We start from the raw sequence: 22,610 nt of genomic DNA on the forward strand, positions 1-22,610 counted from the left end.
TTTCCTCCCAGACAACTCAGCTGATGTGGTGGACATGATTGAGGACCTCCTGGGTGTCGAGGGGGACCTGAGTGACTCCCAGCTGGCCACCGTGGTCCAAAAGCTGGATGAGGTTCTGGTGGTCAGCACAGTGACCCCTGCCCTCGGCGAGGACATTGTCAGCATAATCGCTGACATCCTGGGGTCCAGTTCTAACCTATCAGCGGTCGCCAACGAGTAAGGGAAAGGGACAACGGGGAGAGGGAATATGGTTGCATTACAAGAGTACATTTGAATCTAGCCTAATTGAATCTAGCCTAATCTAGTCAAATTTTTTGCCTTCACTGCTGTCGTTTATGGCAAATCTGTCACGCACATTTCCCATCATGTTCCCAACAGCATACTGGGTATCACAGGCAGCGTTGGGGACCAGATGGATTTCCCTGAGGAGTCACAAAATGTGACCGTCCCCTCCCTGGCTCTCTCCATGATCAACGTAGATCCAGAACAGTTCCAGGGCCTCACGTTTGGCGTGTCCTCCTTTTCAACTGGCCTTGCTCCAGAGGTAAGTCAGCAATAACACTCTATTTTCTCGTCAGGCACGTACTGGATTTGACAAGCAGTGGCTATCACAGCTGACAGAGATACACTGTCTATGCTCCAGCAGTCAAATACCTGTCCTTGTCAATATAAATGTCCGATCCTTTTTTGCTCGAGTCCTTCCTTACTGAAAATCAATAGCATGAAACACTAGACTGTTTTTACTCCATTCAAATGAGGGCATGCCCTTGAATGAACAGAGAAAATGTAGGACGCATGCAGAGGTTATTGTGAAACAGCTAAAGGTTTCTCGGAACTGACTCTAGCCTCTAGCATTCATTTCTAGTTAACCTTCAATGTGGAAAAACAGCACAGGATTTAAACTGCGCCGAAACACTGAATGGTAATGAAACTACAACGATTTAAAGGAACAAGAACATTGCTTTACAATAACAGTGTGTATTCCAACACTTGTCGAGTGTTGTCACTGTGGTGTAATGACCTATTACATTTAATTCCATGATGGCATGGAGTTATATAGGACGACTTGAATAAAACGTATGTTTTGATTACTTCAAATCAAAGTTGACAGTTTAGCAGGTGTTATAGTGGGTGCAGTGAAATGCTTATGTTACTACCACTTAACAATGCGGTAAAATGTCGAACAATTCAAATGTAAGGGGGAAAAAAAGGCAAGAAATCAAGAACGGTGTGATAAATCTGATTAAAAATCCAAATAGCGCTGTAGCAGTAGCCAAATGTAATCTATACATACTGTATATACACCAGGATAATTTACACCAGATCAGCTTAGAAAGATATGTACAGCAGTAGATCTATTAGAGTAAGTTATGTCAAGAATCGAGTGTATATATAAATATGTGGTGTGGATAAATAGTGTAACTAAAATACAATGTACAGTAGTAGAAATATTACGATGAGCTACGTCGGGGATACAGTATTTAAGTACAACTGTGAAACGCGAAGTGACCAGTGGTTCAATGTCTCTATAGCATGAGACAGCAGTGTTGGCTGTGTGTGTGTGTGTGTGTGTGTGTGTGTGTGTGTGTGTGTGTGTGTGTGTGTGTGTGTGTGTGTGTGTGTGTGTGTGTGTGTGTGTGTGTGTGTGTGTGTGTGTGTGTGTGTGTGTGTGTGTGTGTGTGTGTGTGTGTGTGTGTGTGTGTGTGTGTGTGTGTGTGTGTGCATCACCTGGTAAGTATATGTACACCTCTTTCTGTTGTAGATCTTTGTCAACCAGACATTCCAGAGTCAGCCTTGCGACGGCACAGTGGCGTCCATCTCTCTGCCCCGTGCCCTTCAGAACTTCTTCCCCGAGGGAAACAAAAAAAAGCGAGTTCAGTTCCACTTCTATGGCACACAGGAGCTCTTCAAGGTGATGCCATCAACAACGTATGAGGTGTCTAATTATTTTGGGTCAATTATTCATTAATAAGGAAGGATACTCGGGGTGTTTCATGGTTTTCTTATTTCAAATGAAAGCTTCCAGCAAATGTACAGTAATTCAGCGTTAAAGTTTTATGATCATTCACAGGATCCAGAGACCAACTGGACGCTGAATAGTTACGTGGTGTCTGCCAGTGTCAATAACAGCAATGTCAGCAACCTCGGGAATCCCGTGGTGGTGACACTTACTCACCTCAAGCCCAAAGAGGTGAGGAATAAAAAATAGCTTTATCTTACCATTGAGCATAGCGACGACGAGCTAAATCCTTTTCTTCCCCAACAGAAAAACGACAAGGTGGAGTGTGTGTATTGGGACTTCCAGAAGAACAATGGGAGTGGTGGGTGGGACAGCAACGGCTGTGAGACACTACCAAGCATCTCCACTTATCAGACCACCTGCCACTGTTACCACCTGACCCATTTTGGCGTGCTCCTGGTGAGTCACCTTTTTCAAATCACACAACTGCATTAGTGCAGTGCATCTGGACTGATATATTATGCTCCTATTGTGGTGTCCTACAGGATGTGTCCAGGACTCCTATCAGTGAGGCTGACCAGGAGACACTGATGGTCATCTCTTACTTGGGCTGTGGTGTGTCCTCCATCTTCCTGAGCATCAGCCTGCTCACCTACATGGTCTTTGAGTAAGTCAGCATCCAGACAGATAGAATATTGCTCTCTATTTTTCTGTATCCTTTGGCATCTCTCCCCCTTTTCTCTATGTATTATCTAATCTCCTCCTGTACTTCATCTGCCACTCTCACTATTCCTCTCAATCTCAATCTCTCTCCACTCATCTCGCAATTTCTCACCCTGTGCGTCTCTCTCTATCTCTCACACACTCCACTCTGTCACAGGAAGCTGCGTCGAGACTATCCGTCTAAGATACTCATCAACCTCTCTGTGGCTCTGCTGGGCCTCAACCTGGTTTTCCTGATGGACTCTTGGTTGTCCTCCTTCGGCTTCTACAGCCTCTGCATCACCACGGCAGCCATGCTGCACTACTTCCTGTTAGCCTCATTCACCTGGATGGGCCTGGAGGCTGTCCACATGTACTTCTCTCTGGTCAAGGTCTTCAACGTTTACATCCCCTCCTACATCCTCAAGTTCTGCACCCTCGGCTGGGGTAAGCCAAGGCAGTCTGGGGCAAAATAAGGACACTTGTAAAAACATCTTTAAAGTAACTGTACAATGAAAATATTTTAAAAGCTGTTAACTCATACCCAAATAATGTTGTTGACTCATCCTATACTTGTATTTGTGGCCAAGTCATAAATTAGAGAAAAAACTCAACAACAAAAAAACAACTCAAACTGTTTAAAAAATGCTTGTTATTTCCTCATAGAGGATGATGTCATGTTTTTGGCTGAGAGGTCTCATTGGCTCATTAGCTGGGCTGGCCAATCAGCTGTTTACTTGACATTAATATTTTTATGGTTGAGGCTTTCTCAAAACTAAGGATCCGAATAACATTCTGCGCATGTGTGATTTTACACACACATTCAAGTTTCTCTATTTACACTATGCTTTACTCAGCCTCTTCTGAACCGTCAACCAATTTGAGCGACATGATAATGAAGCCTCATATTTCTGAACAGCTGAAATAACAACTTGGTGATGATTTGAACGAACGTTCTGAAAATATACACATTACCTTCAGAAAGTATTCATACCCCTTGACTTTTTTCGCATTCTGTTGTGTTACAGCTTGAATTTAAAATAGATTAAATTTAGATTTTTTGGGGGGGTTACTGGCCTACACACAATACCCCATAATGTCAAAGTGGAATTATGTTTTTAGAAATGGTTACAAATTAATACAAAATTAAAAGCTGAAATGTCTTCAGTCGATAAGTATGCAAACCCTTTGTTATGGCAAGCCTAAATAAGTTTAGGAGAAACCATTTGCTTAATAACTAACATAATAAGTTCATGGACTCTTGTGTGCAATAATAGTGTTTAACAGGATTTTTTATGACTTCCTCATCTCTGTACCCCACACATACAATTATCTGTAAGGTCGAATCACTGCTCAATTATCTCAGTCGAGCAGTGATTTCAAACACAGATTCAACCACAAAGACCTGGGAGGTTTTCCAATAACTTGTAAATAAGGGTATCCATTGGTAGATGGGTAAAAATAAAAAAGCAGACATTGAATATCCCTTTGAGCATGGCGAAGGTATTAATTACACTTTGGATGGTGTATCAATACACCCAGTCACTAGAAAGATACAAGCTTCATACCTAACTCATTTGCCAGACAGGAAGGAAACTGCTCAGGGATTTTACCATGAGGCCAATGGTGACTTTAAAACAGTTACAGAGTATAATGGCTGTGATAGGAGAAAACTGAAGATGGATGAACAACATTGTAGTTACTCCACAATACTAACCTAAATGACAGAGTGAAAAGTAGGAAGCCTTTACAGAATAAAAACTATTCCAAAACATGCATCCTGTTTGCAATAAGGCTAAAATAAGGATAAAGTAAAACTGTGAAACATTTGGCAAAGAAATTAACTTTATGCCCTGAATACAACGTGTTAGGTTTGGGGCCAATCCAACACAACACATCACTGAGTACTACTCTTTATATTTTCAAGCATACTGGTGGCTGCATCGTGTTAGGGGTATGCTTGTCATCAGCAAGAACAAAGGAGTTTTTTTGGATAAAAATAAATGGAATGGAGCTAATCAAAGGCAAAATCCTAGAGGAAAACCTGTTTCAGTCTGCTTTCCAACAGACATTGGGAGACAAATTCACATATCAGCAGGACAATAACCTAAAGCACAAGGCCAAATATACTCTGAAGATGCTTACGAAGACAACATTGAATGTTCCTGAGCAAGACGCAATCTACACATTACATTGCATTGGGGAAAACTATCAGAGTTTTGTGTGATGATGCAATCGTTATAGTTATGCTGCCATAAAGCCATAGTTGCTGAAAAAATAACTCTGCCTCCTAATAGCAATGTTTGCACATTAAATCGCTATTGACTGCCTCTCTGTGTCTTCATTGTTGGTATGCTGTATATTTATAAATATATATACAGTGGGGAGAACAAGTATTTGATACACTGCCGATTTTGCAGGTTTTCCTACTTACAAAGCATGTAGAGGTCTGTAATTTTTTTTATCATAGGTACACTTCAACTGTGAGAGACGGAATCTAAAATAAAAATCCAGAAAATCACATTGTATGATTTTTAAGTAATGAATTTGCATTTTATTGCATGACATAAGTATTTGATCACCTACCAACCAGTAAGAATTCCGGCTCTCACAGACCTGTTAGTTTTTCTTTAAGAAGCCCTCCTGTTCTCCACTCATTACCTGTATTAACTGCACATGTTTGAACTCGTTACCTGTATAAAAGACACCTGTCCACACACTCAATCAAACATACTCCAACCTCTCCACAATGGCCAAGACCAGAGTGCTGTGTAAGGACATCAGGGATAAAATTGTAGACCTGCACAAGGCTGGGATGGGCTACAGGACAATAGGCAAGCAGCTTGGTGAGAAGGCAACAACTGTTGGCGCAATTATTAGAAAATGGAAGAAGTTCAAGATGACGGTCAATCACCCTCGATCTGGGGCTCCATGCAAGATCTCACCTCGTGGGGCATCAATGATTATGAGGAAGGTGAGGGATCAGCCCAGAACTACACGGCAGGACCTGGTCAATGACCTGAGGAGATCTGGGACCACAGTCTCAATGAAAACCATTAGTAACACACTACGCCGTCATGGATTAAAATCCTGCAGTGCACGCAAGGTCCCCCTGCTCAAGCCAGCGCATTGTCCAGGCCCGTCTGAAGTTTGCCAATGACCACCTGGATGATCCAGAGGAGGAATGGGAGAAGGTCATGTGGACTGATGAGACAAAAATAGAGCTTTTTAGTCTAAACTTCACTCGCCGTGTTTGGAGGAAGGAAAAGGATGAGTACAACCCCAAGATCACCATCCCAACCGTGAAGCATGGAGGTGGAAATATCATTCTATGGGGATGCTTTTCTGCAAAGGGGACAGGACAACTGCACCGTATTGAGGGGAGGATGGATGGGGCCATGTATCGTGAAATCTTGGCCAACAACCTCCTTCCCTCAGTAAGAGCATTGAAGATGGGTTGTGGCTGGGTCTTCCAGCATGACAGCGACCCGAAACACACAGCCAGGGCAACTAAGGAGTGGCTCCGTAAGATGCATCTCTAGGTCCTGGAGTGGCCTAGCAAGTCTCCAGACCTGAATCCAATAGAAAATCATTGGGGGGAGCTGAAAGTCTGTATTGCCCAGCGACAGCCCTGCAACCTGAAGGATCTGGAGAAGGTCTGTATGGAGGAGTGGGCCAAAATCCCTGCTACAGTGTGTGCAAACCTGGTCAAGAACTACAGGAAACGTATGATCTCTGTAATTGCAAACAAAGGTTTCTGTACCAAATATTAAGTTCTGCTTTTCTGATGTATCAAATACTTATGTCATGCAATAAATGCTAATTAATTACTTAAAAATCATACAATGCGATTTTCTGGATTATTGTTTTAGATTCCGTCTCTCACAGTTGTACCTAGGATAAAGTGTACCTATGATAGAAAATTACAGACCTCTACACGCCTTGTAAGTAGGAAAACCTGCTAAATCGGCAGTGTATCAAATACTTGTTCTCCCCACTGTGTGTGTGTGTGTGTGTGTATATATATATATATGAGTACAGAAATTGTTTTCTCATTGGGAAATGAATATCCAACTAGTCAGTGACAACTGTGTGGAGTTTGGAGTTTGTGACAGCAACTATGTGAGCTTATTGCAGTGTTATAGACACTTATGTCCTGAGATTTACTATGATCTTCTATGTAACTTACCTTCTTACGACTCTACTCTTGTGTAGCTTGTGAGCGTCACAGAATTCGGGCATGTTCATGAGAGTCTCAGCTTTTCATAGATATCGTTTAATAGTTTGTATCTCAAACGATTCGGACTCTACAGATGTTTTTGTAAAAAGACCCGGCCCCAGTCCATTTGGGGATCCGCTCTTACAAACACCACTCTAGCTCAGCCCCCGTTAATCACACAGACTAATGGTTGGTATTAATGGATGGAGAAGAACTAGACCAATTGAATGGTGCAACCCATATTGTCAATCATATTGTAAAAAAAACTGAACATCAAATTAAATCAAGGTAAATTAAAGTTATTTAATTTCCTTTTGAGTGTTTTTATATTGTAGTCAGTGATTGAATCCTTCACACGGATCCTGTTTGACCAAGGGAATAGAATGAAGAAGTAAAGTTCTCTGTCTCCACACAGGCATTCCTCTGGTGGTTGTCAGCCTGGTCCTGGCCATAGAGAAGGATGCCTATGGCAATGTTCTATCTGGGGACTCCTTTGACTCTCTACAGGGCTCTGAGCCATTGTGAGTATGCAGCATGGCCAGTTGACCACTGTTACTGATACATGTGATTAATCACATTTCTCTTTCTCTCTCTATTTCACTCTCTCTCTGCCTCCCTCTTCCTCCTGTTCTCAGCTGTTGGATGCAGAGTAACGTTTTCTTCTACATCACCATCGTGGCATTCGTGCTGCTGGTCATGGTCTTTAACATGGTCGTGTTCATCATGGTTCTGATCCAGATCCGACACATGCAGACCAATAATCCTGCAGCTACAGTAAACAAGCGCAGTGTCATGCATGATCTGAGGGCGGTGGCCAGTCTCACCTTCCTATTGGGTCTCACCTGGCCAATAGCCTTTTTTACCTGGGGACCGGCCAGGGTACCTATGCTCCATCTCTTCTCAGTCCTCAACAGTCTGCAAGGTAAGGGGACCAATATACGTTGTCTACTGTACGAGAGAGAGAGAGAGAGAGAGAGAGAGAGAGAGAGAGAGAGAGAGAGAGAGAGAGAGAGAGAGAGAGAGAGAGAGAGAGAGAGAGAGAGAGAGAGAGAGAGAGAGAGAGAGAGATGCGGGGGAGGTTATCAGGGTGTCACCCATTATCTTCTCTCCGGCTGTGTTTCAGGGTTCTTTATCTTTGTGTTCCACTGCCTGATGAAAGAGAATGTGAGGAAGCAGTGGAGGATCCACCTGTGCTGTGGCCGATTCAGGCTCAATGACTACTCAGGTATAGTCGAGGGACCTCCAAGCAGTCTATCTGATATTGCATAAGCCCCAGGTGGTTCATAGAGAGTGTTCCTGAGGTTGCTTCATTTTTACCTTTGACCCTGTTTAGATTGGAGCCGCTCCGTGACGATGGGCAGCAGGACCAAGCAAAACCATCTGGTGCACCGCTTTCCGTCTGTCAAGTCTGTCAACACCTCCTCTAGGAAGATCTCTGATGACTCCACGACAACTAGCGGTAGCTCTTCCCCACCCTACCACCAGTGGGCCTAGTCTACTGTAGCTCCACCAGGGGGCATAGTCTACTGTAGCTCCACCAGGGGGCATAGTCTACTGTCGCTCCACCAGTGGGCCCAGTCTAGTTCCACAAAGGGTATTAACTTGGCTCCACCAGGGGGCCTAGCCGGGCTCACAACCATAATACCACTCACCTGGAACAATGAGAAACACTTGAGCTCATGACACCATAGCAGACACCTAAGTTCAGTCCATTCTGAATTACACTGTGAAAAGTCCAGATACTCGACTGATTCTATCTAAATGACCAGTATCCTTCCCATGAACTGCTGTATGTCTCTCTGCAGTGCAGTCTCTCTGCAGTGCAGTCTCATCATCCTCTGGAGATATTCATTCATACTCTATGTGCAAGTATTAGCCTGTTCTGTGCTTTAAATGTCATAAGCTCTATTATTATAGGACAGGGAGGCAAGTAGCCTACTGGTTAAGCATTTTGGTTCCAACCGAAAGGTTGCTGGCTCGAATCCCCAAGCCAACCAGGTGGAAAATCTGTTTTCTGTACCTTTGAGAAAGGCACGTAACCCTAATTGCTACTGTAAGTCGCTCTGGATAAGAGCATCTGCTGAATGACAAAAAAAGTTGACTTCATGTCAGACTATTGTTGTAGAGTATGATCAATATTTTGGTACTTTATGCATTCTCTTTGTTAAATGACATTTCTCTTTCTCAAAATGTGTTTCTGTTCTTCTTTTCATGATGTTAAATAAATAAAACATACACATAGTGAAGTTTAAAGAGTCAAGGACACTTAATGACTTTTTTTGACTTCATAGAAAGAACAGATCTTTTCAAACAAATGTACAAAGCCTCCTTGCTATTATGCAATGAACTGTAGGCCTACCATTGATCTGTGGATCTGTCACCATTTTAACTGAGAAAAAAATCCAGGACATTTCATGACACACGTTATGTTCACCGCCATCTCTAAAAGACTTGAAGGTTGATGAATGTGGGTTGTTTAGCGTATGGGGATAATGCAGTAGAGATATTTTATGTTCAGTCTTTTCTCCATTTCTCCATCTCAAATGCAGCTTACTGTATGAATGGCGCTCTTCCCACGCTCGCCTTTTGACACAAAGATAGGACTACTAAGTAACAATAACATTCTGTATATACAGTGGGGTGCGAAATTATTGACAGCCTTGATAAAGATGAGCAAACATTTCTGTATAAAATGAATAATAAAAATACTGTGCAATATTGTATGTTCAAACAAATTGGGAAATTATACAGTTATATTCTACTAAAGTTGCTCAGAGAAAGTCCATGGCAAAAACCGGTGGAATCAATGCTGTTTCCACGTCATTAAAAATATATATAACTATGTGATGATGTTGAATCAACTTGGAAAACTAATTGGATTTGCAAAAAGTCATATATGTAAGGGAAAGTTTGTATTTTTTTCACCCAACTTTTAACCTAAATCCAATGACAGGGTGACATTGTTGGTTGATTTCACATTGAATTCAAGTTAGTAGACAACTCAAGCAAATGTAAATCCAAACTAGACATTTAATTAACGTCTGTGCCCAGTGGGAGAGATTTAGTTTAACAAGTAATACTTTTTTTTTTTAAGGTATGGTCAAAATAATTGACAACCCTGTTTTCAATACCTTTCAATACTTCACCTTGCAAGGATAACGGCCCTGAGCCTTTTTCTAAAATGTTTTATGAGTTGGAGAACAAATTGGGGGGGATGCAAAAAAATGCAAATTAATTACTTAAAAATCATACAATGTGATTTTCTGGATTTTGTTTTAGATTCCGTCTCTCACAGTTGAAGTGCACCTATGATAAAAATTACAGACCTCTACATGCTTTGTAAGTGGGAAAACCTGCAAAATCGACAGTGTATCAAATACTTGTTCTCCCCACTGTATATGTTCTACACCAAAGGGTAAAAAACTATTAAGTTGGGGTGCTTCCAATATCTTGTCTGTAAGAAGAGTACTGTAAGAGTACTGTATGTGACAGACCTCTGGGGTCTAATACTCTAATACTCCTGGTCTTGTAGGATTACTGCAGGGTGAGGCCTTGGGCTGAAATGTGGACTAATGCACTTCTTTACAGTCATAGGTCCCATTTCCTAAAGTGTCTCAGGAAAGGAGTGCTGTTCTATGACCAGCTATCCTCTGTCCATGTAACCATATAAACGATTATGAAAAGGCTAAACGGATCCTAGATCAGCACTACTATGTTTCATGAATACAGGCCCTGCCCTGGTATACAGTGTACTCCAATTTATGTGCCTGTTCTGGTATGTTATCACTTTGCTCACTTTGTTGTATGATGGGAGTATCTATTCTCTTTAAATGACATTGAATAAACCAAGTCAAAGCTGAGTCTTGTTTTGGAAAATACATATCATTTGTTTGGCTCATGTGTCTTCCAGACAGCATACACAGTTTGTGGAGGACACTGTGAGCATGTTCAACAGTGTCGTCCGTTCAAAATGTCCATTCTCAACACATCTGACAATAAGGCTATTTGTCAAGTACATGATAGCATAACGTCACATTTCTCATTGTCTTCTTATATTGACTAGTGAAAAGATGTCCCACCACATCTCCATTGGTGGCTGTAACTATCATTGTGGTTCTCTGCATGTTTAACAGGAAAACCTCCGTGGTGTCTTTTGTTATTGTCAGTGTACTTTCTGAAATCTGCCATCATTTATCATAATATCAATCACGAATACGGCTCTCGTTTTTGCAAGAGAGCCATTTAAAATAAGAATTTCAAATATAATATTAACATGTTATTACACCCCTAATTTAAAAAAAACAAAAAACCTTTTGTTACATTATTGTCTGACATTACTGTGTGAAATGCTCAGCTGTGCATTCTGCCAAAAGGAAAACATACCAAGCATACAAAGCTTGTCTTAGTTTAACAATATAATTATTACTTGCACAGTGCACAAAAAAGTATGATAATGGTGATCTCAGCGTAACAGCCATTCTATAACGATGGTATTCATTTGAATCCTTTCAGTATCACACAGTAGATATTTCCACACTTTATAATTAAACTTTATAATTTAAACTCTTTCCATATAGCATGTGTTCCCATAAGCCATTTTCTAAACGTGAATACGAGTTCTTGACAGTGTAGTTCACTAAGGAATGTTTCGATAAGGTGCTGCCGGTGTGTGGAGGAAGTTGTTCAGTTACATTCTCGTCATACTGTCGTAGCGCATCACACCCTCCCTCGCGATATCTCCACACAGCAGGCAGCTCGAGCGCAGGATGTGTTGAATGAAGGCGGGTTTCTGACGAACAAACTCCAATAAGCGAAGAGATCGATGTTTTCTCCATCAATCTGGACATTTGAGAGCACAGTAATCTTAACAGGTTGTGTTTTATCAGCAGCATTTGAGGAATGCCAGTGCTGTTGTCAAAATAACGTTATTTTGAGTAATTGTGCGCAATTGAATATAGGCAGCATCAAGGGTTACTTCAATCAATCAAACCTGGGACTTGGTCCTTGATCAGAGGAGCTCACCTGCTCAGGTAAGAGAGAGTACATGGCATGCATTTATTTGTAATATAATCTTACAAGACTACATACGTAATGTATAGTTTTATCAATATTTGCAGATACATGTCTGATTATTATAATTCCCCACTTTATGGTGTATTTATTTTTTTCTGACTTATGTCACTTGGGAACTTTTTTATTCAATATTACATGGTTGTTGACATAATTTAACTGAACAAAAGGTAGGCCGATTTATATACAGAGATAAAAGTTGTGATGCAAACGGCAGGTTGACCTTTATTGTTATGAATCTTGCCCTGGAGGCAAAACTGAGCGTTTCCTCTAGATTGGCCAGCTGCAAAGTCAACATTGTCTATATTGTAAAAACATAAACTTTTTGGTCTTAAATTAAGGTTAGGGTTAGGCATTAGGGTTAGCACTGTGGTTAAGTTTAAGGTTAGGTTTAAAATAATATTTTATGACTTTGTGGCTGCTCCAGCTACACACTAAAATGTAATGGTTCTAAATAGACCCAGATAAGGGTTATTTGATAATGGAACCATTTTTGGTGCTGTAGTTACAACCCTATTTGGACCCCTTTTATATAGGACCCCTTTTAATGGTTCTTTATAGAACCTTTATGAAGAATGGTTCTATAAAGAACCGTTAAAAAAGGATCTATATAGCACAGAGGAAAAAAGGCTTCAGCTGTGGTTACAACCCTAATTGGGGCTATATAGAACCCTTTTTTATGTTTCTTTCTAGATGCTTTATGGAGAACGGTTCTATAAAGAACCTTTTTCAATCTGAAAGGTTCTTTGTAGATCCTTTTGAAGAACCATACAGGGTTCTTTATTCTGGTCAGCCACATTATACTGTTAAAATGCTATAGGTGTTATTAATGAGTTAATTGACAAGTTGAATCAAGTGAGCTACTTCTGGAACAGCTGGGGGGTCCTTGAGGAGAGAATAGAGACACACTGACTGATCTAGTCAACCATTTTCAATTGACAGGCCATACATGACTCATTCACAAGACACCATCATTGGCCATAAATAATATGCAATGGCATAACACAACACATTAGATAAACTGGAATGACACTCTCACTCACGGTTGTACAAAAAGAGCTGTGCGCAAACCACACCCCAAAATATTCTAATGAGCCGGTCCCCAACATATTAATTATCACTAAAAGAGCCATTGAAGAATTCAAAGTTTTTTTTTGAGCCATTATGGTTCCACATAGAGCCATTACCCTTCCCAAAGAACCCTTGAGGAACCCTCATTTTTAGAGCGTATTGACCGCTCTGCAGAGCTGCCTCCAGTACATGAGTCATCTCAATAAATGCCAAACTGCATAAAAAGGATGTAGTGAACAGCCTGTAATGTGCTGACATGAATAAGTATTGATTTACTTTGAACCTTTGTGTAATGACAAGCAGACATTGTTTGCAAATAACAGATAAAGACCAATAAAAGATGACATTTCAGTCAGGTTTTGAATAGCTTATCCTGCCCATTATTTTATGTTGATACATGCACAGATGAAGGCGATTTCTCAGCATGTGTTCGATGAATCAAATAAGATCACCTTGATACTTATTGAATTATTATTGAATTATCATCCAGGCAGAGTGGAAAATAAAATGACAAATGAATGTTAGGTTATAACCCTTTTACTACTTCACGGTGAGATGATCTGTGAATTCCTCTGGATGCTACAATAGCCACCCAAGTCAGTAAATAAAACAAAAATGGAGTAAAGCCCTAGTTCAAAAACCTCTCTATCGCCGTACCAAACTTAAAAACACGTATCTTTGTCTTTGGAAGAGTGGGGATAGAGTGCCCTCTGAAACCACGCAATGCACCTCGTCAAACTTCTGACAATAGTTCGGCAGCTTTCGGTGCTATGCAAGTGAAACAGGCCTCTGTTTCAGGCAGCGCGCCAGAGCAGTTCTTCCACTGTCGGGAGAAATGGTCATGTATGTCAAAATATGTTAATTGTAAAGGTTGCTTGGCCACACCCACCGCGGGAAGCACAATCATGGGCTCGGATTCTTAGGTGGACTTCTGTGAGAGGTCACTGCTATGCCAGCCGACTAAACTCAACTCCACGATTCACAATGGAGTTGAGAGGTGACTAGTGTGGGCAGACTGGAGTTCGAACTTCACATAAAATAAAGTTTTTAAAATCAAAATCGATGGATTTCCACACCCAAAGAATAAGCCGCGTTTACAAAGAACAATGTCATGGAGTTGAGTTTAGTCGGCTACTGTTATGCCTGAATTCCACCCAAAACCAACGAGGAAGTCTGCTGCAGTGTTGAGAGCGGTTGAATGAAAACAATCGGTATGCCAAGCAAAGCTCTTAACCGTCCATGCCAGACCACTTTTAATTTCTATTCAGTTTGACTCACCATAAGTTCAGCGTCTGAACTGTGCATTAATGTTATATCCATATCCCTCAATTATGGACGTACAAAAGCCATAACTCCACAATCACATACTGTATGGGAATCCTAGACTACAGATGATGCATGGACTTGTTAGGCAAAATATGAATGTTCTCTACCTTCCAACCATTGTACTCTACTATGTTCCCACAGGATCTAAGTTGAGTCAGCGATGGCAGGACATTCAGGTAGCCCCCAGGTAGTTCTAAAGACAGAGGAACAGTCCAATAGAGTCATCTTCACCTACTTCCAGGGTGACATCGGTAGCATGGTGGACCAACACTTCCACCGTGCCCTCAGCAAGGCCAGTAAGACCAAGGCCCCCAGCGGGAAGGGCAAAAAGAGTGGTGAGCAGACTGACACCTAACTATGCAATGAAGGTTGGAATTAAGATTGGAGTGATTGATTGAGTGATTGGCCAATACACTTGGAGTCCAGTGCAATTAGGAAATAAACTTTATATAATATATACATTTTTATAATAATATATATATATTATTGTGTCTGAATGGAAGCAATTCCCCGCAGCAATGTTCCAGCGTCTAGTGGAAAGCCTTCCCAGAAGAGTGGAGGCTGTTATAGCAGCAAAGGTGGAACCAACTCCATATTAATGCCCATGATTTTGGAATGAGATGTTTGACAAGCAGGTGTCCACATACTTTTGTCCATATAGTGTACATTGATCTAAATCAGGCTTGAATTATGAATGCAGGTACTATCAGTCTGACAATGATTTTGATGTGATATGAAGGCTAAGGGCTTCATGTTTCTCGAACCATATCGCAATTGAGAATCGATTCAGGTTTAGATGGAGTAATTGGCTGTTTTGGCTGCCAGAGCCATTATACAGTGCATTTGGAAAGTATTCAGACCCTTTGACTTTTTCCACATTTTGTTGTAAAATTGATTACATTGTTTTTTTCCCTCATCAATCTACACACAATACCACATAATGCACTGTATATATATATATATATATATATATATATTGTTGTTGAAATGATGCAGGTAATGTTATTTTATAGACTTAGATTTGATCTGCTAATTTCAGCTCGTCTATCCCCCAAAAAATATACTAAAAAAGGCATTTAATTTTTTTGCAATTAACTTTGTATGCTATCATCATGATGATGTGTGCACCAAACAAGAAAACGTGTGTTCACTGACATGTGAAATGTACAAAATGAACACATTTCTAGACTCTTTGTGGATGTATTTTTCTCTATCCACATCTGTTTCAGAGTCTGACTCAACATCTTGCCAGTGGGTTGTACCAACCCCATCTTGGTCTGAAGACCATTTTCCCCCTGTGTCTGGTCGCCTTCGTCTGAGCAGCACCAATGAGTCTTTTTCCAGCCACCGCCTAGCTCTCAGCTCCCCAGATGAGAGCACCAACCCATTGGCCTTCGCTCCTAGGCAACATGGTGGTCTGGGCCTGCCTGCCATGGCCTATCCTCACTCCATGTCCCATGAGGGCCTGGGGATCACTGGACAGACTTACACCAACTCCCTGCTCAATCTCCTCCATAGTGACCGGTCAGATGTGGCTGCAGGCCTGGCCTCGGGCTCCAAACCAGAGCTCCTCCCTAGCTGGATGGGTCAACCTGGCTTCAGAGACCCCATGAACCCTGACTCAGGTATGGCTGCCTCTACCCAGATCCCTTATCACTATGCATGTGCAGGGAGAGGGAGACTTTTTTCTTTCACATAGATTAGCTAGTGAACTGACAAATAATCTATAATTCCATATCCATTGGATTTTGTAAAGATTAGGGAGGTTTTACAGTATCTGTGCTCCAGTGTTGTTGTTTTTTCAACTTAATTTATTTTGGTGGTTTGCTTGGTTTTCCAAAGGTCTCTTTTGAGTTATTCAACACCTATTCTACCCTCTTTTGGGAATAGGTCTGCAGAAAAGGGAACTCTATTGGTATTAAATGAAGCATGACCGCGCAGGGAAGAGAGGAGTCTGCAACATGTGCATGCTGTGTTCACTCCTCTGGTTATCAGACAGGCCTCCTCCACAGCCACTCGAAGAAGGAAGTGTCTCCCCTCTGTTCCTCTTCAAAGGATGACCTCAGTTCCTCGCAATGCAACAGCTGGAATTGCCTCTCAGAAACAAATCACTTACTGACTAACCAGTTTGCAAACCGGATCATAATTCACATCAAAGACCAAGGTGACAACCACTGCCAGTCGCCAGTATGCTGCCTACAACTCAATAACTTTAAGCATTTATACACAAGGACAGAGAGAGAGAGGGAGAAGGGGGTGTTTTGCATGTGTAAGAAAAACAGTGTTATGTCAAAAGTAGCCTGTGTCGACTGTGGAGAAAATGTACAATGTTTTTTAAGACTATTTTATTGAAATGTTGGTGTTTAGGAATATCTGTTTCCTCTGATGTGTGGACTTCTAAAGGAGGGGGTTTTGATGTGATATGGAAACAGAAACTGTTTTCATTTTTTTGCATGTAGCAAATTAATGAAATGCAGTTGATATCCTAATAAATGATTGCCAAAGTAACCTTGAAAATGAAAGAGGTTTATGAAGAGGTTTTTGTTATTCAGAGATTTCTGATGAGAATACCATTGCATTGCATTGTAGGAATTGACACGAACCTCTTTTACTGTAATAATTGAGTTGTGATTCGTGATTAAACATTTAAAAAAATAATCTGTTCCATCTTAAAAGTATACTCAGGGAAATGACATTGCCATGAGCAGCATCGCATATTTTGAGATGAGCAAGATGCAAGACTTTGCTCCCACACAGTCACACACAGTATCTGTGCATGGGTTCACTTCACCCTGTTAGAGCGTGGTAGCCACAGGACCAAAACGGGAGAAGTTGAGCCTTGCTGTTTACTTTCTACATCTACGTCACATCGCTGAGTCTACCTTTGATGAAGTAGAAATACATGATGAACTGGATCAGATGAGATATCTCTCGCCTGGCAAGTGCACATAGTGTACATTACTTTCACAGGAACAGACCTCAAGCCATTTAGAACAAGTGTGACAATACTGCCATCCCGTGGCTGAAAATAAGAAGAGGGAAAAGGTGCCAAATGTATTTAATTTTCAAATTGAAAATGTTAAGAAATAAATACTAGACTACTAAATATGGTCATGTTTTTGCATTCATTTTTTATGTTCATTATGTGTATTTACATTTACACTTCAGTAATTTAGCAGATGCTCTTATCCAGAACAACATACAGTTAATGCATTCATCTTAAGATAGATGGGTGGGACAACCACATATCACAGGCATAGTAAGTACACTTTTCCTCAATAAAGTAGCAAACAACAAAGTCAGAACTAGAAAGGGGGGAGTCGAGGTGAGCAGGGGGATTATATTTAAGATACTCTTTGAAGAGGCCCCTACCTCTTTCAGGAGCTTTTGGAAGATGGGCAGGGACTCTGCTGTCCTAGCTTCAGGGGGAAGCTGGTTCCACAATTGGGGTGACAGGACAGAGAAGAGCTTGGGTACGTGGTGCAGACACAGATCCTCTCCACGTCACCTGGTAGGAGCGGCTTGCCAGGTATGACGCAATCCAAGAGTGTGCAGAGCCTGAGACACCCAGCCCTGTAGGGTGGAGAGGAGGATCTGATGGTTCACGGCGTCAAAGGCAGAGGATAGATCTAGGAGGATGAGAGAGAGTCAGCTTTGGCAGTGCAGAAAGCCTCTGTGACACCGAGAAGAGTAGTCTCGGTTGAGTGATACGTCTTGAAGCCTGACTGGTTAGGGTCAAGAATATCGTTCTGAGAGAGATAGCGAGAGAGTTGGTCAGAGACTGCACGCTCCAAGTGTTTTGGAAAGAAAAGAAAGAAGGGATACAGGTTTATAGTTTTTGACATCAGATTAGTTGAGTGTTAGTTTCTTGAGGAGGGGAGCGACTCGGGCCATTTTAAAGTCAAGAGGGGACGCAGCCAGTGGTCAAGGATGAGTTGATCGGGGAAATGTGGATTGGGAGAAGATCTCCAGAGATGGTCTGGAGAAGGGATTAGAGGATGGGGTCAAGCGGGCAGGTTGTCAGGCGACCAGACCTCCCTAGTACCATGATTTCTTCTGGAAAGAGAGGAGAGACAGAGGTCAAGGCGTAGGGTAGTTCTGTGTGAGTGGGACCAGTGGACTCAATAGGCTGAGTGAATGAGGAGCGGATGTCGTCAACCTTCTTTTCAAAGTGGTTGACAAAGCCGCAGGCAGAGAGGCAGAAGCTTCAAATGTATAGTGATAGAAAGTGGATTTAGCCGCAGATACTGAGGAAGAGAAGGCAGTGGGGAGCTCGCAATGAGTCACTCAAGCACCGAGCAGGAGGGGAGGGCCAAGCCACCCGGGAGGAAAGGGGACAGAGAGTCACTCAAGCACAGAGCAGGAGGGGAGGGCCAAGCCACCCGGGAGGAAAGGGGACAGTGAGTCACTCAAGCACAGAGCAGGAGGGGAGGGCCAAGCCACCCGGGAGGAAAGGGGACAGAGAGTCACTCAAGCACAGAGCAGGAGGGGAGGGCCAAGCCACCCGGGAGGAAAGGGGACAGAGAGTCACTCAAGCACAGAGCAGGAGGGGAGGGCCAAGCCACCCGGGAGGAAAGGGGACAGAGTCACTCAAGCACAGAGCAGGAGGGGAGGGCCAAGCCACCCGGGAGGAAAGGGGACAGTGAGTCACTCAAGCACAGAGCAGGAGGGGAGGGCCAAGCCACCCGGGAGGAAAGGGGACAGTGAGTCACTCAAGCACAGAGCAGGAGGGGAGGGCCAAGCCACCCGGGAGGAAAGGGGACAGTGAGTCACTCAAGCACAGAGCAGGAGGGGAGGGCCAAGCCACCCGGGAGGAAAGGGGACAGTGAGTCACTCAAGCACAGAGCAGGAGGGGAGGGCCAAGCCACCCGGGAGGAAAGGGGACAGAGAGTCACTCAAGCACAGAGCAGGAGGGGAGGGCCAAGCCACCCGGGAGGAAAGGGGACAGTGAGTCACTCAAGCACAGAGCAGGAGGGGAGGGCCAAGCCACCCGGGAGGAAAGGGGACAGTGAGTCACTCAAGCACAGAGCAGGAGGGGAGGGCCAAGCCACCCGGGAGGAAAGGGGACAGTGAGTCACTCAAGCACAGAGCAGGAGGGGAGGGCCAAGCCACCTGGGAGGAAAGGGGACAGTGCGAGTCATAGGATGCAGAAAGGGAGGAGACCAGGGTCGAAGAGGCAAAATCAGGAGACAGGAGGGAGAAGGATTTTGCAGAATGGAGAGATGATAGGATGGAAGAGGAGAGAGTAGTGGGAGAGAGATTGCAACGGCGCAAGACCGTCTGGTTAGGGACTGAGTGGCAAGGGTTGGAGGAAAGGGAGACAGAAAAGGAAACAAAGTGGTGATCAGAAACGTGGAGGGGGGTTGCAGTGAAATGAGAATGCGAACAGCTTCTGGTAAAGTTGATGTACAGCGTATTGCCTGCCTTGTTAGTTGGAGGGGATTGGGAAAGGGTGAGGCCAAAAAAGGCAAGGAGGGGAAAGAGAAAAATAATCGAAGGGAGGTTGAAGTTGCCAAGCATGAAGAGCGGTGAGGCGTAGTCAGGAAATGAGTTTATCAAGGTGTCAAGCTCATTGGCCCAAGGGCACCTGGTGGGTGATACATGACAACAACGCTAAGCTTGAGTGTACAAGTGACAGTGACATAATGGAATTCAAGTGAGGAGATGAGAGAGGGAGAAAATAGAAAATCTCCAGTTAGGATAAATTAGTAGCCCTGTGCCACCACCGCGATAATCTTGGACTACGAGAGAAAACGTAATCAGATGAAGAGAGAGCAGCTGGAGTACCAGTGTTCTCTGGGGTGATCCATGTTTCCGTCAGGGCCAAAAAGTAAAGGGTATGAAAGGCAGCATAGGCTGAGATGAACTCTGCGTTCTTGACCACAGATCGGCAGTTCCAAATGCTGCCAGTGACCCGGGGAATTCCACATGGGGGTATAGTGGATTATCTTCAATAATACAAAAACAATCGTTTTTTCTTTTAGAATTTGGGGCTGATAATTTACGTAGAATGTTTGGTTAATAGTGACAATGACCATCCTATACATGACAAAATACAATTAAAAGCACTCTGCTAAGAGGTCTCAAACCTCACTGCCATATTCCTTATTCAGTGCCACTAAAAAGAGAACGAAAACTTAAGAGCTGTTGAGTTTGCGTTGTGTTTCTGCAGTAGCATAGTGCAGACAGATATGGGAGAAGGCTAATAGGGGGTGGCCGTCAAAGCTACTCTAGCGTGTCACTTATTCTGTGAGTTGTCCATTTCAGCTTTCCGCTGAGCTCATACGTCCTTACTCAGTGGTACTATTTGAAGGCATACTGTACCATGCCTAATGGCTGTTCCTTTCTCTGCCCCGTCCTACATTATAACACTAATTTGCAACTTATGTTGAATAACTGGACTGAAAAGAGTTCTAAAATCAGAAGAAAAGGCAAAGAAGAAAAGCAGGAAGCATGAGGTGATTAAAAACTCCCCCTAAAACACGTGCAGGGATTGGGATTATGGCTAGGGTCACCATTGTCCAGGACTCTGGAGCTATTGGGGTTAAGTGCCTTGCTCAAGGGCACAGCGACAGATTTTTCACCTGGTTCACTTTGACCACTCTAACCTTGAGGATGTTATAAAATGAAGATGAAATGTTGGCTTTGTTCTGTTTTCCAAAAAACTAGACCAAGAAAAAACATCCTCAATCAAATTTGAGTTTGATGTAGGCCTTTACTTTTACTTAAACTTTGAGTTTACTTTTTGTAGACTTAAATCCTCTCCCATCTTGTTACGAATCCCTTTTGGCCCGACAGTCTAGGGGGGGGATGGTAATGAGACCCGTAACATAACTCATGCAAATTATTATTGTGACAAAATAAAAGTGTGAACGAAATAACCACGACAACAGAAATCTACCGTCAAACTCCAGGTTTATTTATAAACACACGGTAATGGGGGGAGCAGGAAAAGGGGCTGAGCTGGACCCAAGGAAAGAAACAATAAGTATTCAAAAACACCCCTAAGCTAGACTAGCCTACTTTAACAACAGCTAACTAACTAACCAAAAATACAGTGGGTGGTCCGCCCAGTTCTAACTAGTGTATTTAACAAAGTTCACCTACGGGTAGTGTATGCCCATGGGCGACTTGTCTTGGTTTCCCCCTTTTCCCACCAGCAACAAACAAACACTATAACCAAAAACAATACTCACAGGTGATGACAAAGTGCTATGAGGTGCTTAAACAAAAGAGAGGTTAAGACACAAAGCGAGAGTGAAACACAGAGACCTACAGACGTGGCATTTACAGAGAGATTGAGCTCTAGAACAAACAAATGATGGGGTTTTTAAGCCATGGGGAAGGAAATGTGATAGGTTAGGAAATAGGAGGAGGTGTGTCTTCTGATTGATGATTGATTGTTGACTGATTGGGGAGTGATGATTTTCACCTGTGAGGTGGAGAAGGAGAGAAAAGAAACACACACACAGGATACACACACACACAGGATAACTGTATCCGTAACACATCTGAAATTGTTACCGGCCTGGCGAGAGTACTTTCAATTTTGATTTATTCGTCTGAAGGAGAACAATGAGTATGTTTGTTTACCTCATTCAAACCAAAGTAAGTCAGGCTCAATCAATCAAACAACACATCTGGATGAGCTCTTGTGTGATTCTTTAGCCCTGTTGCATCCTTTCATAAAAATGAAAAATAAATGTATGGCACTGTGAAGAACAATACACCAAAACTCTCAGTTCTACCCTCACCTAGGAACAATTTCCCCGCTGCATTCTTTGCTGCATTTACTAGATATGAGTTTGCAGTTATGAGATTGCAGTTACATGGTAATAGATTGGTGGTATACTGGTGCCCTCTCCCTACACCCACCCACCCTTTTCCTAATCAGATTGCCAAGCATGTTGAGGTCTACCCCTCACTATAGGCACCATTGTCTGCTGCAGATAGAGAAAAAGCTATCTCCACACACCTGCTTGTTGATTATTGGTGGCTCTGCACTAATTTTAGCACCTTCTCATCTGGTACTGTAACAACCCCGGTCCAAATGAAAAAAGGACAATGCCAGAACCCAGAAATCCCCCCACCATCCAACACAATGCAGACACAGACAGAGACCATCTCAACTGCACTCCACACTGCCCTTTCCCACCTGGACAAAAGGAACACCTACGTGAGAATGCTGTTCATTGACTACAGCTCAGCGTTCAACATCATAGTGCCCATAAAGCTCATCACTAAACTAAGATCCATGGGAGT

The 22,610-nt window shown here is 42.7% G+C and overlaps 2 protein-coding genes across 3 annotated transcripts in view; both read left to right on the top strand.

Annotated features, from left to right (window-relative positions):
• The window catches only part of LOC135526321 (adhesion G-protein coupled receptor G2-like), a 30,429-nt gene extending 19,694 nt beyond the window's left edge, over positions 1 to 10,735 (top strand). The window contains exons 13-23 of one of the 2 annotated variants that reach the window (XM_064954598.1): positions 12 to 216; positions 379 to 544; positions 1,763 to 1,936; positions 2,072 to 2,191; positions 2,267 to 2,419; positions 2,506 to 2,627; positions 2,841 to 3,109; positions 7,297 to 7,402; positions 7,517 to 7,803; positions 8,005 to 8,106; positions 8,215 to 10,735. In XM_064954598.1, coding sequence (XP_064810670.1) covers positions 12 to 216; positions 379 to 544; positions 1,763 to 1,936; positions 2,072 to 2,191; positions 2,267 to 2,419; positions 2,506 to 2,627; positions 2,841 to 3,109; positions 7,297 to 7,402; positions 7,517 to 7,803; positions 8,005 to 8,106; positions 8,215 to 8,375 — 1,865 coding nt within the window. In that variant the 3' untranslated portion in view covers positions 8,376 to 10,735. The remainder of the gene's footprint in view (positions 1 to 11; positions 217 to 378; positions 545 to 1,762; positions 1,937 to 2,071; positions 2,192 to 2,266; positions 2,420 to 2,505; positions 2,628 to 2,840; positions 3,110 to 7,296; positions 7,403 to 7,516; positions 7,804 to 8,004; positions 8,107 to 8,214) is intronic. The other variant, XM_064954600.1, reaches the window with a different exon arrangement.
• Positions 10,736 to 11,642: 907 nt separating this feature from the next.
• LOC135527049 (transcription cofactor vestigial-like protein 2) lies at positions 11,643 to 17,365 on the top strand. The gene is made up of 4 exons (XM_064955704.1): positions 11,643 to 11,911; positions 14,490 to 14,683; positions 15,578 to 15,973; positions 16,239 to 17,365. Exons 2-4 carry the CDS (start codon positions 14,509 to 14,511, stop codon positions 16,268 to 16,270), a joined length of 603 nt encoding a protein of 200 aa, XP_064811776.1. The 5' UTR covers positions 11,643 to 11,911; positions 14,490 to 14,508; the 3' UTR covers positions 16,271 to 17,365.
• The last annotated feature ends 5,245 nt before the right edge of the window (positions 17,366 to 22,610 follow it).

Source organism: Oncorhynchus masou, chromosome 32, assembly GCF_036934945.1.
Source record: "Oncorhynchus masou masou isolate Uvic2021 chromosome 32, UVic_Omas_1.1, whole genome shotgun sequence".
In the NCBI taxonomy this organism is placed as follows: Eukaryota; Metazoa; Chordata; class Actinopteri; order Salmoniformes; family Salmonidae; genus Oncorhynchus; species Oncorhynchus masou.

What these genes read in the sequence shown, in the direction of transcription:
- LOC135527049 (XM_064955704.1), top strand. Translation starts at nt 14,509, where the DNA reads ATGGCAGGACATTCAGGTAGCCCCCAGGTAGTTCTAAAGACAGAGGAA. An exon ending in CGGGAAGGGCAAAAAGAGTG is followed by an intron (nt 14,684 to 15,577) that starts GTGAGCAGACTG and finishes CATCTGTTTCAG; the next exon opens with AGTCTGACTCAACATCTTGC. An exon ending in CCCCATGAACCCTGACTCAG is followed by an intron (nt 15,974 to 16,238) that starts GTATGGCTGCCT and finishes TTTTGGGAATAG; the next exon opens with GTCTGCAGAAAAGGGAACTC.